The sequence below is a fragment of the Cyprinodon variegatus genome, unplaced genomic scaffold, assembly GCF_000732505.1.
Source record: "Cyprinodon variegatus isolate N-32 unplaced genomic scaffold, C_variegatus-1.0 Scaffold40, whole genome shotgun sequence".
Classification (NCBI taxonomy): domain Eukaryota; kingdom Metazoa; phylum Chordata; class Actinopteri; order Cyprinodontiformes; family Cyprinodontidae; genus Cyprinodon; species Cyprinodon variegatus.
In genome coordinates this window covers 1,314,201-1,331,038 of record NW_015150493.1, presented here as the reverse complement: position 1 = coordinate 1,331,038, position 16,838 = coordinate 1,314,201, and the positions used below count along the sequence as shown (strand labels likewise).

Sequence of the window (16,838 nt, the reverse complement as noted above, 5' to 3'; positions counted from 1 at the left end):
CATACATACATACATACATACATACATACATACATACATACATACATACATACATACAAACATACATACATACATACATACATACATACATACATACATACGTACATGTTTTAATCATGAATTGTTGGTAATACCAAGCTAATGATAAGCTGCTATTATATATTAATTTGTCAAGTGGGAAAAAAAGAAACATAGTATTTAATCAATATTTATTCATTGGAGGCTTCTTCCTGTTAAAGGGAAGTTTTCCTTCCTACTGTCCCTATGTGCATGCTTGGTATAAATGACTGCTGCAAATTAAACAACATAATGCAAAGGGTTGTCCACTGCTGCTACATGTTAACCCAGGAGGAGGGAATTCAATGACCCGATGTTATCTGTTGGTTTCCATGAACAGAAAAACCTTTAAACTCGATGGTTTGACTATATTGAATTGGTAAAGCACCCCCATTAAGCAGTAAATTACACAAAGAAAATTTTTTAACACTACTGATTGGGACTTTTGGTGTAGACAGAAAAGGTAGGGCACTGTATCCCTGCATATAGGTCCATCTTGAAAACATGGCTGCACAACTGAGATCTGTAAAGGTGCTTTTTAACAACTGGCAGAATATCCTTAGACAAGAAGAGAGTAAATATGTTTGCTCAGTTCTCTGGGAAACACAAACGCTGATGGTTTGGGCCTATATTTTAGGCACAAAATCTGGATGCCCTGATGTCACAAGGTTAACCATGAGTCGATTTGTTGCATTTTTCCAAATTCTGATGTGCAGCAACAACTCGCCCCATATTGGATAATGTATCAAGACAATGACTGCCTTAATACTGCAGCATAAGAAATAGTACAACCTGTATCAAGTGGCAGATTAGAGGCCTGACTCCATTTGAGATGGTTTGAAATGATGACCTTTTATAAAAGAAAGAACTCAGTGCAATGAGGTGACCTAAAAAAAATAATAAATTCCCCCATAATCTTAGGCAGAATGTAATTCATAGTTCTAACAAAAATCTACTGAATCAAGATTCTTCCTGATGTTTCTTGTATGCGTTTTTGTTCAGTGTAGGAGTAGATAGTTAATTTGAAGTCCAAATTTATATATTCTGGCGCTAATTAATTAAAAAATTAGATTGAATGCAGCCATACTATCTTTACTATTACTACTGTATAGTAGTCCTACATTAACCTTATAATGTAATCTAAAATGTCCAGTTGACACTGATAAGTCCTTCATGGCTTGCTGATTTTTCTTTTGTGCAGTAAATACTGATGTTTCCACTGGATGATAGAAGAGGAAGAAAGGTTCAATTGACAAAACTGAGGCATTGACTATAGATATGATTTTTATTTCAGCTCACATCATGGCCTCTAGAAATGTGTGAATGAGTCAGGGAAACAGTGCAGTCACAAGCATGCTTCACGTCTTCCCCTTTGCTTCCCCATGATATTTTCCATCTAAGCGTTGCTAAAATTTAAATTAAAGTGCAGCCTTTTTTCAGTGCTTGCATGCATTTTTTTTAATCAGTTTAATTTCTGACAAGACTTGGAACTATCTAAGAGGTCTACATGTAAGTGAAAGGTGTTTTGTTTTCAACTCTTTTCAGTGATATCCCAAGAATCCCCGACACGTCCCACCCTCCATTAGAATCTAGTAAGTATCCTCTCTAATGTGCTTAAAGTATTTAAAGATTTGTCCTTGTAATCAAAATCTAATCAATATATTCATCTAACTGGTAAACCAAAAACTGCATTTATAAGATTGACCTTTGAACTTATGTTTCCTTTAAATGTCAAGTTTAACTGTGGTGATTTTACTACAGGTATATTTAAAGATCATAAAATTTTAAGGAAAATCATTCTTTTAAATCAAAACTAAGAGATATTCGAACATTTAGAAAACAGGTTTCTTTCAGATAATTTATCATCAACTTTGCCAATCTTAAAGATAATAGGAAACTGATGGACTTTTTTCAGTCTAAAAAAAGCCCCAAATATCCTAATACATTGGTGACAGTAGGGGTGTTTACATTAATCATCTGACTACGCAAATTTTAATTCTGAAAATAAATTTGCTAAATGGAAACACTGAAATTTAGAAAAAAAAATAGTTATTTGATATTTTTTATGCTTTGATGTTTTTTTTTTTTTGCTTGTATCAAAATTATGTTATCACAAAACTGTAATGGAAAAATTTTTTTTGCATCACACGTATGGAATTTACTGCTGTCTCTGATGTGACAATGCAGAACATACAGTTACACCTTTAGATTTTACAATGTGGGTTTTAGATTTCACAGTTTTCCGATTAATGACATAGTCAGTTGCCATAAAACACATTGTCACTGCAACACCAAGGCCTGCTAAAAGGCCTTTTTAGGATTTTCCCTTGCACTTCCCTTCATCTACATTTTTTGTGACTTTTAACTAAAGTTGCTTTTCCGTCCTTTAACTTCAACGATTTGATTTAATTTCCTAGCAGGTTCCAGTTCTTTTGAGTCCCAGAAGATCGAGAGACCATCTTTAAATGTCCTGTCTCCCTCCAGTCCTGGGATGCTCCGAGATGCTCCTCAGCTGATGCCAGGGCAGCTATCGGTTAGTGGGTGTGCTGTGACTCTGCCTTGTGGGCTGCTTTGGAGTCCTGAAGTGAATGTGTATGTGCATTTCTTAATCAGGTGAAGCTGTGGTACGACAAAGTGGGTCACCAACTAATAGTCAACGTGCTGCAGGCTACAGAGCTTCCTCTTCGGCCTGATGGACGCCCCAGGAGTCCATATGTAAAGATGTACTTCCTCCCTGACCGCAGGTAGGTCAGCTAAACATCCCAAAGGACACTTGTTGTTCTAATTACTTACTTGTAGTATTCTTATGATGCTTTTGAATCTATTTAAATGCTTTAAATAACAGTGCCTATAAAGTGCCTCAAATAAATCTGTGAACTCAGGACAGATATAGCAGAAGTTCCCTGCAAGCTTTTGTTCCTTGTATTATTTTATGCAGTGACAAAAGCAAACGAAGGACAAAAACCATGAAGAAGACATGCGAGCCTAAGTGGAACCAGACCTTCGTCTACACTCACGTCCATCGCAGGGATTTCCGCAACCACATGCTGGAGCTGACTGTGTGGGACCAACCCAGGTCACCTGAGGAGGACAGCACCTTTATGGGAGAGGTACCTTACACCCAGCGCTTTAACACTAATTCTGCACCACCATTTAGAGGTGAGAGTGAGAATCTTTCTTTGGTAACTTTGGCTTTGCTCTTCAAGCCATACATATATGCTCATTGTATTTATTGGTCAACATAAAATATATGCTTTATAAAAAGAACTGTACACCCACCTTTCATTCATGTTTGTCATGTCAAAATATAAGAAACTAAAAGGTTCTGATCGACACCAGGTTGCAAACACAATTAAATTAAATTTAAAGTGTATTAAAGCACACAACGCCCTCTTAGATGTTATTTAGTAATTAAAAAAGTAAATATTAAATGAAGTTTGTGTGCAAAGCTAAGTGAGCCACAAAAGTCAACAGCATGATGAACCACCAATACAGGAATTACATCAACTGTCAGTGTTTTTTTCTGCCCTTTTTAGAAGTTATGTTTCATTTTTACTCCCTCCTCTCTACAAACGGACTTTCCTTCATTGAGTTTTAAAGAAATCCCTTTCTTCACATCTCTCTAAAAGTCCCAGAACAGTATTTTAATCAATAAGCAGTATTTTAATAAGTTTGACTGTAACTGGGCTGTTAAAACACAGGGATTCTGTATATCTAAAGCCATTCTGCCGAATATATTAACCCTGATTCGGTCAAGCTTTAGCTGTCCAACAGATCTTTTCTTCATTGACTATTTTTGTATAGTTGAGTTTCTGGGTGACTCAGTAGGTGTAGGGTAATGAGATCTTGTGGAATCAAAGCAATCCCAAATCATGATTTGTCCAACACCATGCTTTATAGTTATATTAATCTAGGTTTTTCTGCTTATATTTTTTCATTGTCCTCCAAATGAGCAGCCCCAGTTCTTATGGTTATCAGATTCAACTCAATGAAAATTAGTCTGTCTTTAATTAGAGAGACTATATCAAGATTGAAATCAGTTTCAGTAAAAATTGCCTAAAAATTGCCCCTCCTAGACTGATGGGCAACAGCAATGGTTTGTCTATGGTTATTGCTAATCTAATGTAAGAAAAACACTTATGACATATGGCATTTCCATGACTTGCATTCATTTTATATGGCCTAACCCAGACCCTTAACTTAAACCTAGCTATTACCAACATATATATCTAAGCCTAACCTAAACTGAATTCACACCTTAGTCCTAAACCTAACCCCAACTCAAAGAACAGGACTTTACCATATGGGGACCAGTTGAATGTCCCCATATGTACATCCAAGTCCCTGGGTGTAGGATATTTTACAAAATACTTCCTCCACATTGTCATGTGACCGTAAGCCAACCTTAAATTTAAACTAAACTCAGAAGAAAATGTGTATCCCTGGGATATGGACCTTACACTGTTCTCACAAGGTAATACACCCATTCTGATAGTCCAGGTTCTGACATGCATGTCATTAGAATGTAAAAGCTTTGGTCAAACGAGCAACCAGCAGCACTGAGTAGCGTACCTCCTTGTTTGGATCATGACCTGAACAGATCCTGATTGAGCTGGAGACGGCCTTACTAGACGACAAGCCTCACTGGTATCCCCTTCAAACCCATGATGTCTCATCGATCCCACTGCCCCGACCCTCCCCCTTCCTGCCCAGACGAAACACAGACGCTCCTGGCAAGAAGCTGCAGCGTAAGTCAGAGCTTGCAAAAGTTTTCCTCTGTTTTTATAACATTCACATTTCCCATCTGTGTGTGTGTGAGTGTACACATTATCTATTATTGTTGTGAAACAAAGTTTAAAATCTAAAGTTATTGTCTTTTTTTTATCAGCCTTAGTTGATGCTTCCTACCTACCAGGAATACATGCATCTGTACGTCTGTGTTGCATTCATATATCTGTGTGCATGTGTGTGTGTATTTATGACCGTTTAGGTTCTCAGCGTATAACAGATCCTGAATTTGATGAGCATACAGCACTAGTCTCTAAAGGTGGGTAGGGACTCTTTCTCATGGTTACATGCACTGCGATCTGCCCTGTTTTCTTGCTTCATGTTTAGAGGTTCTCTTGCCTAACTTCCAATTTTCAACTGAAAATGGAAATGTTGGTTTTGTTTTGCAAAAAGCTAATATCACATGAAAGATCTGTGCATGCAAGCCAGGAGGGCAGCAAATCTGATTTATAAATGGCTCTACAAAATACTTTTTTTGCTAAAGTAATACTTTGTTTATCCAAAATTGGATACATTTCTCATTTTCATGGTTATTGATAAATTCTGATTGACCTCCAGTAGCTGAACTAAAGTTAATAAACTACAATCAAGTTGGTGCCCAAGTCTAGGCCTAGAGAGATTATATCCTGCAACTTTTACATTCTCCCTTCTCCAACATAAGAGGGACTCCTTTCAATGCCTCAGTAGAGCTTAATCACTAAATGCTGGTGAGGAAATACAGCCATTCAGTTTTGGAGCATCACACATTCAGTTTTAGTGTCATCCACTTCTGTCAAACCTTTACAGAAGTGGATGTAGCCTTTAAATGATCAGAGATCATTGTACATTTCTAAACTTCTAAGCTATTTAAAATAAAAGTGTATTGTGTTTAATGTAGAAACCTTTTCTACACCTTAGTTGGTATTACTGTGTGTAAACTTGTGCATAACTCTATTGTGCCAAGCAGCAGATGGGCGTGGCAGAGAGAGGCAACGGGAACCGACGTCTACCTTGGAGGTGCCTGATCAACAGCGGACGCCTTCCCATCACATCCGCTCCCGCTCCGTGTCCCCTCACCGTGAGGAGCAGGGGCGCACCATCCGGTCCCGAGCATCCAATGTCCCCACCCAGAGGTCAGACCCTAAGACCGGCTCATTTTTTAAAAACCAATATTTAACTTGCAAGTCAACAAAGCCTAAACCACAGAAGAAAAGAGTAGATTTTATCAGAAGCCAGGAGGTAGAGTCCATCTGTTAATGAAATGGCAGCATGATGCAGAACAGGCAGTTCTGCCAGCTCTGCTTTTACAGGCTGAGCCAAATGAGCCTCACACATAGGCTGCTGCAGCACAGCCTGACTACCAACCTGACTGAGGTCCGTCTGTCTTTCAGGAGTTTGGATGACGAGCTTCCTCACTCTCGGCGTTCCCGTTCTCCAAACCGCTATTGCGAGAACTCCAGAGGGCGGCGTCAGGGGGAGGAATACTTGGACGACAGGTTTGTGTAAATGTGTGGAAACTCTCACCTCTGTATATGGACCCTTCCAAAGTATTCGCACCCCTTTAATTTTCATGGTTTGCCCCACATTGTACTGTATCTGCAGATTTCTATTAAATTTTGTTCCCTTCTTCCTTTATTCCCCTCTTTAGTGACTCTTGTTTTAAATGAAGCATTTGGCAGTTTTAAACTTATTTTTATGAACTCTGAACAGCTTTACTCTCCTTGCTGACAAAGAGCATCCCCACAGCATAATGCTGCCACCACCATGTTTCACCTTGGGGATTGTTAGAGATGCACTGATCCAGTCCCTGGATCAGATATCAGATATCCATTATTTCTAAAGTATTAGAGTAAAGGGGACTTAATACAAATGCAACAAAACCCTTTTAGAAAATGTTATGTTTAAAAAAATAGAAACTCGTGTTTCAACAATTTTTTTCAGTTGTGTTTATTCAACACCCACAACCTTATCAAAATACACGGATGTTTGTGGCTATGTGACACGGAATGATGAGGTTCAGGGATCTGAATGCTTGCAAGGCACTGTACTGTAGATAATGAAGATGTCTCAAGTTCCTTAGGATTGTTTTTTTTATCTGCTTTCTTTGGCTGATAATTGAGATTCTGCTCCCAGTTTGTAGGTGTAAACGTGCTTTCATTAATTTACATTTAATTACCTTTTATTTACACAAGCGTTTTGTTGTCTTTGAGTGTTTTAGTGCTGTCGCTGTAAAATATCTGCCAGTTTTTACACTTAGTTGCTGTGTGTGAAAACAAAAGAGCCCTTATAAAAATCTGCACTATTTCTGAGTTTGTTTGAAGAACGTTAGCAACAGGTTCTCTGTCCTGTTCACATCCTTTACTTCTTCTGCTTTTCTGTTTTTTCACTGTTCTTAATTTCCTCATGTGTCATCCATCCCCATGGTAACCACAGTGAGGTCATCTTGATCCACCAGTCAATGCGCGGCAAAAGTGCCGAGTGCCTGCACACGAGGTAAACTGGCCACTCCTGACATGTAGTTGGCATATAAGGTTTCAGATGAGCTGCATTATCATGTGCTTGATGTTTTTTCTCTAATCGCATTTCATTTAAAAGGTTTTCAATGCTGTATTTACCTGCTATGCTTGCAGAAAGCAAATGCTCATAAAAAAAATAAAACTTGCTTAGAATAGGTCTCCAGTTTTATATTCCATTTATAGTCTAATTAGATGCCAAATGATATTAGAAAAACACACAGAAAGGCATCATATTAAAACTCAGCCACCCTGCTGGTTAGAGGGATTCCCTGGACTGTTCTGCTGTATTGCTGCTTCAGGTCCACAAGAGGGCACCAAAGGTTTTTGGTTGTGTTGCTTTTCTAAGATTCCATTAGGAGTAAAGTGCTGAGTGATTATTGAATTACCGGTAGTTCATGTCTTCTCTTTCATTTAGTTTCACCAACACAAACGTTGGCTATTTATTATAATACAGTAGTTGCCTGATATATACGTTAAAGTTACATCTACAGGGGTCTTATTGTCTTGTTTTAGCATAGAGAAAGAGAGGTAAGTCTAACTCTTGAGAATTCATCTGTGTTCTTTTCTAAAGACATATCTGAGGGAGCTTTTAGATTGTGTGCATACACAGATGTGTTCAATGGAGAAGTGGGTCTCACTGAGTCAGACCTGCATTGCTTATATTTCAGTGCTGTGCTTGATTTGCTTCCACCTGCAAGCTTTGCCATTGATGTTCCCTCATTTTTAGAGACATGCTGAGTGTTTTACAGCATGTACAGAAATGCCTCATTTCTGAGATATAAACGTTCCTAGTGGAAAACAAGTCAAACATTTTTCTCACTAAGCTCACCTGAAGTTCACACCGGATGACTGCAGCAACTCAAGTATTTCTCACATTCAAAGAGGTCAAAGCAAATACTGTTTTGTGTGATAAAGTGGAAAAGCAAAAGGAATCCTCAGTAGTTTTATAAGCCTTTTACTGCCCATTTAATTTTAGTGAACATAGGCAGCTTAGTTGGAAAAATGTTTTGATTTTATTTCTATGTGACCATTACTTGAATTGTTGCAGAAATCTAGTAGGAATTATATAAATATGCCAAAAAAAAAAAATTCAAAAAGAAGAACTTGGACTTGGTGAACGCTTATTTTCCTTGCTGTACTTTGCTGTTAATTAAGAAAACAAATAAGTTTAATTTTGATTCTGCATCAGCTTTGCTCAAATATACTATGTTTAAACATTCAATAAGTCCTGGTTTCTTTTTCATTTGATGTTTATATCCACTCTCTGTCTTGTTGCACTCTTTCCTCTGTCTTACACTTCTATCCATTTATTTGCATGCTCAAATTAGGCTTTCTGTTAGATTCAATGAAAGAGGAAATAACTTTGTCCAATGGTACCTACAAAGAGACAAGGTAGGTGTATCAGTTACTGGTTCACTATGCTTGGAATGAACAAGACAAATTACATATTAATTTTTGGATGCTCTGCTAACATCAGTCTCCAGTATTGATATTAAGTAATAATTAATGTAAACTAGATAGAATGTGCAAAACTAAGCCGGTTTTGAATATTTTTGTTAAAAACATATGTAGAACTAAAATACTTTTATCATAAGTAATTGGTATATGAGAAACAGGAAAAAAAACTTCAGTGATCTGGAAACCCCAGCCTTCCGAAATACCCTTAAGTACCTTCAGGGTTAAGAGAGTTGGTCAACACTGAAAACAACAGTCATTAGAATACCTTTTGAAAGTAAAATAACTTAAGGAGTCAACCCTCCTTTAAAATAAGACTTCACATTGGAGGCTTTCTTTGTAGAATTGTCCTTTTTTGTACTAGTTGTTCCAGTTGGATCTGATTTGTACAGTTGGTGAGTATCTGACTGATAGAGCAGGTCTTCTGGTAGTTTCACTGAAACTTTCTTCATGTCCTTGCAACATGAAATCTGTATTTTTGTGTAAAATGGACACAAGATGTGAGTATCTCCAAAGCAGCTTTTGCATATTAGAATAGTTTGCATGTTTTGTTAGCAGTTTCCCGCTTCATGCATGATCAAAGCTGAGCTACTATACAACCGGTGGTGGTCTGAACAGCACGGCTCACCATCCTGGGCACTAATCAAATTTTGGTAAGAAGTAAAAATAATCATTAACATGACAATTATATTTTTTTTCTCAACTTCATCAGAACATAGGCAGACTCCCATCCTTAACCCTACCAGTCATGCTTTAGGTTAAACATTTTGGGAATGTAACCAAGCATTCTTTGAAAAACCTTTTCTGTTTGTCCATTGTTTCTCTTTGTTTCTGTCCTGTCCCTTTGTCTCCTCTTCCTTTCTCCTTCTATTCCTCTATTGGATGGCATGTTTTGCTGTCGTGCATCTAGTGATCTCCAGCCAACCCTGGACAGGGTTAAGAGTGCTAGCGCCAACTGTCTCACTCCAGACAATCATGTCCCCCCACCAGAGACTGAAAGGTACCAGCCTCTGCTCCCGCCCAGTCCTTGTAGATCCCTTTAGTTCCCCTGTTTTTTTGTAGTCCCCTCTTCCCTGTACGATCCTTCACATTAACAGATTTTTTACCCTTTTTTCACTTACCCTGCTCTTGCGCTTGGCACCTCTTTATTTTTCTTACAGATCTTGCACATGGACTGAATCCTTGAAGTTGTATATTAAGTTGCAGAGAGTACAGCGATGGGAAATCTGTGACCACCCTTGTTGCATTCATATAGTTTGAGTTAAAAAAATCGAAAAAATGAAAGGCTACTAGTTGAAATAGAATAAGTTATCATTGGTCAAGTTACAAAGTAGATTACTTTGGTGCATGATGAGTTTACAATGTTATTAAAGATCAATTTTTGCTGCCCTTTAATTTGAAAAGAGTTATTAAAAGCAATTTCCACAAAATCTAAAGATCATCAAAAAACAAAAACAGATTATTCTGAAAGGAAATATATAAATATATCTGAAAGGAAAATTGCTAGTTTTCCCAATAAAGAATAGTCCAGCAAATTAGCTACACTAGTGAAGAAATGCTCCCATTGTTTTCTTTACTTTTTTAACCTTCATTTGTACAAGTAGTCTCAGGCAAACAGTAAGAGAACCCATATAAGCAGGGCTCCATCTCAGAGTCTTTAGATCCTACTTGTTCATGAAACAACAATCAGTAAGGATCCAAACAACTATGGCTATTTTGGGAGCATTTCAGACGATAAACTCTTTAAAACAAATATACATAGGATTGCAACTTAGGTTTAAAGTAGGTTTGAATATGACCCACAAAACTTCAAGAATAATGTCATGTGGTGTTTGTTCCTAATGCACAGCTTCTTGATTGGAAAAAAAGACAGCAGATCAGGAAAAACATCTTCCACAGACTTTTAAACATGGTAGAGGAGGGGTGATATAGGCTGGTTGTTCAACTAAAGCTAATGAGAATCTTGCAGTCATTCAGTCAGAGATGAACTCCCTCAGATCAAGTATTCTCTAGTTAAATGTGTCCTTCAGCTCAGTAGTGAGAGTTTGACCCAAAACAAATCTTTGGGACAAGGGTCCCAAAATTCATGAACAAATCTGCAACACAGTGACTGTTTAATAGACAACAGAATCAGGCTGTTGCCTTGGCCTTGTCAAACTTTAGACCTCTACCGGTTTGAAATGCTGTGGTGGGGCCTTAAAGGACCCAGTCACATATTATGACTATGAATGTCTTCATAAGTAGCTCATTGGGTGAATACAAAGGCTTTCCAGTAAAGTTATAACACTGTTTGCTTATTATTATATTTTATTTCTGTTTTGCTTCTTGTTTCTTTCGTCTGTTTGTTAGTTAACATAAGTACTTTGTGTATTTACCTTGCAAAGACCAAGTGGCCGAAGTTAAACTCTTGCACATGTGTGCAATGAATGAGGAAGGAAGTTATAGAGCCAAGCAAGTCAGCAATTCCCTAGTGGCAGCTTGAAAAAGTGCAACAATAATTGGACTGCAAACACATGATTAAACACAAGTAGCACTCAGAAGACGATATGAACTTAGGACTATGTGGAAGCAGATACTATCAAAGCTGTTGGGTTGATGAATGCATGACAATAAACTGAGGTCGTGACTAAGTCTGCTGATTGTGGGTGGTGCAAAGAATTTCAAGCTTAAAAAGGACTACATGAACAAGAAGAATATTTATTTATTTTTTGGGTGGGCTGTTATAGGCGCAATACGTGACTAGGACCCTTTAAAAGATGCATGCAGGGGAGAAAAATAAAATTACTTTGAATGTACTGAAGCAATGTTGCCAAAAGTAAAAGCCATAAAGCATATGATCACTGATAGCTGATTAATGTTCTCAAAGTGTTTCTTAATGGGGTCTTTCTTTTTCCCATTGCTGTATATGATTAACAAATACCATTTAGCAGACTCCACTGGTTTACCTTCAAATGTTAAACTAAGGGACTGTTACTCTGAACTTTTCTGTAGCTTTTTTAATGTAATTTACCAAATTGCAACCAACATGGACAGGATGCTTGTGTTGTTGTAGAAAGACAGTTTGTAATCCATTTTGGAGCTCAGCTGCTCAACATGCGGTTAGCTTAGCTTCAATCCTTCATAATTCTAAAATAACCCCTAACATCATTAAGGTACATAGGATGGGAGTTATCACTGTGCCAAGCATTATTTGCATCTCAACTGACATTGCAAAACACTTGGGTCACTATCATTCATTGTGTTCATACTCACCTTGAAGCATTAACACCTGAATCCATTTGATGTCTGCATTCTTGAAGTATCTTTCACTTAAAAACCAGGCAATGAGAAACACTCTTTGTGATACTTTTATATAATAGAGATAAAAAGAAGATTAAATCCTTTTTTGCTGGTTGCATTCAGCCTCAGAACTACTGGCAGCTGTGTGACAAATCAAGGTTTTTAGTGATGATAGAAAAGCTTTGCACTCCGATGTTGGTATCTGGGTGACATATTTTGTATGTGTACATGTAGAAAAACTTTCTCCCAATCCCTGCCTCGGAGACGTCCGGCAAGTCCCAGGATTCTTATCCAACATGCTTCCCCTGAAGATGACAGGTAGTCTCTTGTGGATGCTCCTCTGCTTCCTTTTGGAGCTTGACTTGTGCCTTAAAATCTGATGCCAGTATGACCCAAACAATCAAAAAGGGTATCTGTTTATTTCATTAAAGTGCTTAAAAAAAATCTGTTTTTACTTTTAATTTCTCTGTTTTATATAGTATTTATTTTTTCTTTTGCAACATCATTTGTTTTTGCTAAAAGCTGACTCAGCATCTCTTTGGTTCAGTTGGCCTTAGTAGGTTCGGGCAGATGTCAAGCTCTATGTTCGCTCCAATCTCTTTGCTGAGAGCTGATATCTTTGTGATAGCTTCTAGTGAACCTTGCTAGACATCTTTTCTAAATATCCTTTCTGACAATCATGTAGCAAGTGACTTTATCTTGTATCCAACACATTAAGTGTAAAATAACAGCAAATGATGGTCTTGGGTGTAATCAAAGTTAAATAATATTGACGTAAAACTTTTGATCTTACTCTGTCAGGGTATTCTGATTTAGAAAGTTTACTCACTTCAACAGAAAAAATAGTCAGGCCCTTAGAATGACTGATAGATTTGGATGTGGTGTACAGTAGTACACAAATTAAGCAAAGAGTTGTATTTAAAAGGTTTTATTTTGCAAGCAGATGAGAAATCAGACATCAGTAGGTACAAGCTGTGTCATTTTAGCGCAGTGTTGAACAAGGTACAGAAGCATCCAACGGTCAATTCAAATACGTTGATGAAGTCACAAATGACAGTGAATTATTCTATACTCAGCTGTAACAGTTTAAGTTAAAAATATCCTACAGCTATTCTTTTTCCTTCTCACTTTTTTAAATGATGGTCACGAAAAGAAGGGGAAGAAGTTCTGAATTTAAACGGGTCAAATGGTAAGTGTAAAAAAATCAGACACAGATGAAGCCTCAGATACATTACAGGACATTAGCAGCACCTGGGGTGTGAGATGCCATCAATTCTGGTTTGCATGACCCTGGATGGTTTTATCCACTGCCCATTTAGAGACATAAAGAACTGTATGGATTTACAGTTTCCAGTGCATAGTCAGTGATTTTTTTTTATTTCTTTTTTATTGGCTATGTTATACAGAGCTATGTCTATGATACACTTTGCAAGTGTTGCACATTATAACAATCAGGAAAATAGTATGCCACAAGGGCACCCATTATTATGCGACTCGTTTGAGGGAATAAGGTCTAAGTGTAACCCCCTGCATCAAGTACTGTTAATGTTGTCTAATGAAACCAGCCACCATCAATGAATGACTGAACATTGGATGCTTTGGGACCTGCTCTATCACTCCACTGGTGATGTCAACACTTTTTCTCTCTGATGCCCATTCTAGATGTACTTCTATAGCAGCACTCCTCTGCATTACATTCAAATCATATCCTTCCTTCAAGGGTGCTTTAGCCTCGTTTATCAGTGGAGATGTTTAGAACTAACCTAATAAGTAGGAAATAAGACTATTAGATGGCCATATTTATCTAGCTGGACTGTTTTTTTTTTTTTTTTTTGGGTGTGTGTATGTTTCTAAACAAAGAAAGCAATCTGCCAGCTAACTCCTGAATCTTAATAAATATAAATGTCAAAAAGCCATTCATTTCAGTCACTCTATTCAAAAAGTGAAACTCCTACAGATATAGAACATGCAGAGTGATTAACTGAGAGTGACAATGTGCTTCCTAGTTTGAATGTGATCATGGCCAACAACTACTGAAGACAAAAAAAAATTGTTTCTCAGAAAATTACTTTTACATATGACTAATAATAAAAACAGCTGTAACAGACAATTGTTGGTCTACTGTTGAGAATTTCTAAATTTCACATTCAGTAAATTTTGCAGTGTTAAAGTAACACTTAAAGAGTCAAAAAGCCAATACTTTTGCATTTAGTCCCAGTTTGAATCAATGTTGAAATAACTCCCTAGATAGTGTATTACTCCAGTCGTAATAACTCTAAAAGAGTCAATTTACTTTGACACTGCATATTTAACACTGTGAAATTTATTGCGTATAGCTGTGACCAAGTTAGCGTTTAGTTTGGGCTAATTTTGCATGAAATAATGCATCAGCGCAGAGTGGAAGGGAGGTGATAAGCCTGTCTTCCTACTGAGGTTTTAAGGAAGCCCACATAACTTTAATAATGGCCTGCTATGTTGGCTCTGCTGTCTCCCGTCTTGTGCTTTATCAGTCACAGTGAGACCATAGTAATTAAAGCAGCTGCAGCACTTAAGCAGTGTGGGCTGGTGCCAAGTCCTGCTGGCTCAGAATCTCCACTGAGGCTGTAAGCAAAAGGAAGCTGAAAATTCTTTAAGATTTTCTGATTAAGAGCTGCTCTGACTTTGGACCTCAGAAAAGACAGATGACCTGGCTACACAACACAGTACATAATGTAATGGAGTATGCACCTTCCTAAACATCCCCCAGACTGTGGGACCTTGGTTTAAAAAAAAAAAAAAAGCAAACGTTGCTTCTGTCCTAAAATAGAACTCTGGACCACTTAGCCCAGTCAACCCAGTGGTTTTTCTCCTAATTCCAGAGTCTATAGTTCAGGAGAAGTTAATACAACATTTTTGGCCCATATCCTAGTAGGGCTGTGTTGCTGCTCCAAATCCAACTGGAATTCACAGCTTCTTAATGGACTTTACTTCAAAATTCTCTCAAGATTGCTGAGCACCCTTTCCTTCAGCACCTGTTTTCATTCAGCAGCATCCCAATAACTTGCCTGCGTACAATAATTAATGATCAATTTTTTCTTAAGAGTGTATGGCTGCAGCTTGGACACATCCTGTGTTATAGCGCTCGCCTTGTGGCGCTTGTCTGGTGACCTTAAGGCACTCCTCGATGCTCTTAACCTCGCAAACAAGTCATCTTTTGTGTGATCATAACTTAATCATCTTAACTATTAACAATTTTATTTCAGTTAATTTAAATTAACATTACATTTTTATTAGATATGAACTGTTAAAGTGAAAAGAAAAACATCAGATATATCAATATATTCAGTTCAGTTTATTTAATGTATATAGCACAAATCTTAAGGCACAATCTAAAGGCTACATAGGCAATTCAAGGAGAACTGTGTCAAAGTTTTGGAAGGAAAACAGCAATCTCTCGGCATTTAACTATTGTCAGTTAAATTGCCAGAATAGCAGCACTTTTTTTAGCCTAATCTATTTTAAATCACTTTTGCTATTTCTTGACACAACTTGAAGTGAACAACTTATACCCTTAAAAGTCAGTTGCAATGATGCTGTTGACAAATACAAGATAAAGTTACAAGCTACGGTTGTCACTTGCAAACTCTGTGGCCTCCTGTTGGCTGTGATGTGATAGCTGAGCTGAGAACAGTTTGAAGGACTTATAATATAATATAGAGCTTGTCATGCCTTCCCAGGCACAGACGAGCTCTAATCTCCCTATTTTATTACAAAGTGCTGCCCACATTTTGTGAAGGGTTGTGCAGACTTATGTGCCAGTGGTGTTTTTCAGTTTGTACTCTGATAAGAAAAAATAGCCAAAGCTTTTAGTTGTGATTTGTGGTCGCTTTTAGTTTTCTCTTGACTTCCTCTCTTTGCTTCACGACTTTCTGTGCGAGGTTTGTGTCGCTTTTATCTTGGAGTTGTTGGATCTGGCTGTGGTGTGCGCTTCCTGCTGTGTTTGCTTCTTATAGTCCACTTTTTCAGTTCTGGGAATTTGCAGTTACTGTGTTTGCGCTTGCTCCTCTCAGTCTTTGAGAAGTGTTGCTGTTTCTGTTTTCTGTGTCCCCAAGCCCTTTTGCACAGAGAAGATGTGACATCCATTATTCATATCATAAGTGTGTCTGTGTCTTTGTGTGTGTGGTGGCACATACATCATCCTTGTCGTCTTTATGTCCATGAATGGAGAATATGGATGCTACTTCCATCTGAAGAGACTTTAATCCACCTCAGTACAAAGAAGAGGTACTCACACACTGAAGTGCACACATTCGCATGCATGTGGGCCACGATGAAACATTTTTTGGTTCCACTACACAATGCATTACAACAGGCCTCTGTTTCCAGATTATATACAAGTTCATAAACTGTAAGGAGTTTAAAATCTATCTCCCATCCACACATCCATCCATTCATGTTTTTATTCTTTTTTTGTGTCATTCCCTTTGCTCATCGGCCATTCTCCAGGCAGCCTCGGACCCTGGAAATCCCAGAATGTCAGACTTTTGGCAGGAAGCGGTCTGACAGAGGCAGGTAAGACATGTACTGTAGACTCAGCACATGTCAAAAATGCTCAAAGGCAGATGGAGCTTACCTCTGCAACAATATCAGACACCAGTTTTTGACAAGCATCTTCTGCAGGGGGCTGGTAGAGTTATCAAGATTTTCTTCTTTTTTTTTTCCGAGTTGGGTTGTAACATATTAAGTTCTTATTTAGCTTAGCATAGTTTGTTTAATTAAGGGTTC

The 16,838-nt window shown here is 37.8% G+C and overlaps 1 protein-coding gene across 6 annotated transcripts in view; it reads left to right on the top strand.

The window, feature by feature from the left end:
* The window catches only part of rims1 (regulating synaptic membrane exocytosis 1), a 108,716-nt gene that overhangs the window by 72,508 nt on the left and 19,370 nt on the right, over positions 1-16,838 (top strand). For 2 of the 6 annotated variants that reach the window (XM_015370001.1, XM_015370000.1), the window contains 8 exons: positions 1,603-1,649; positions 2,475-2,590; positions 2,671-2,801; positions 2,996-3,167; positions 4,658-4,805; positions 5,048-5,104; positions 5,792-5,957; positions 6,216-6,320. In XM_015370001.1, the coding sequence (XP_015225487.1) occupies positions 1,603-1,649; positions 2,475-2,590; positions 2,671-2,801; positions 2,996-3,167; positions 4,658-4,805; positions 5,048-5,104; positions 5,792-5,957; positions 6,216-6,320 (942 nt within the window). Of the gene's footprint in view, positions 1-1,602; positions 1,650-2,474; positions 2,591-2,670; positions 2,802-2,995; positions 3,168-4,657; positions 4,806-5,047; positions 5,105-5,791; positions 5,958-6,215; positions 6,321-7,257; positions 7,318-9,705; positions 9,796-12,308; positions 12,393-16,280; positions 16,338-16,559; positions 16,626-16,838 lie in introns of all 6 variants that reach the window. The other 4 variants (XM_015369995.1, XM_015369996.1, XM_015369997.1 and 1 more) reach the window with 4 other exon arrangements.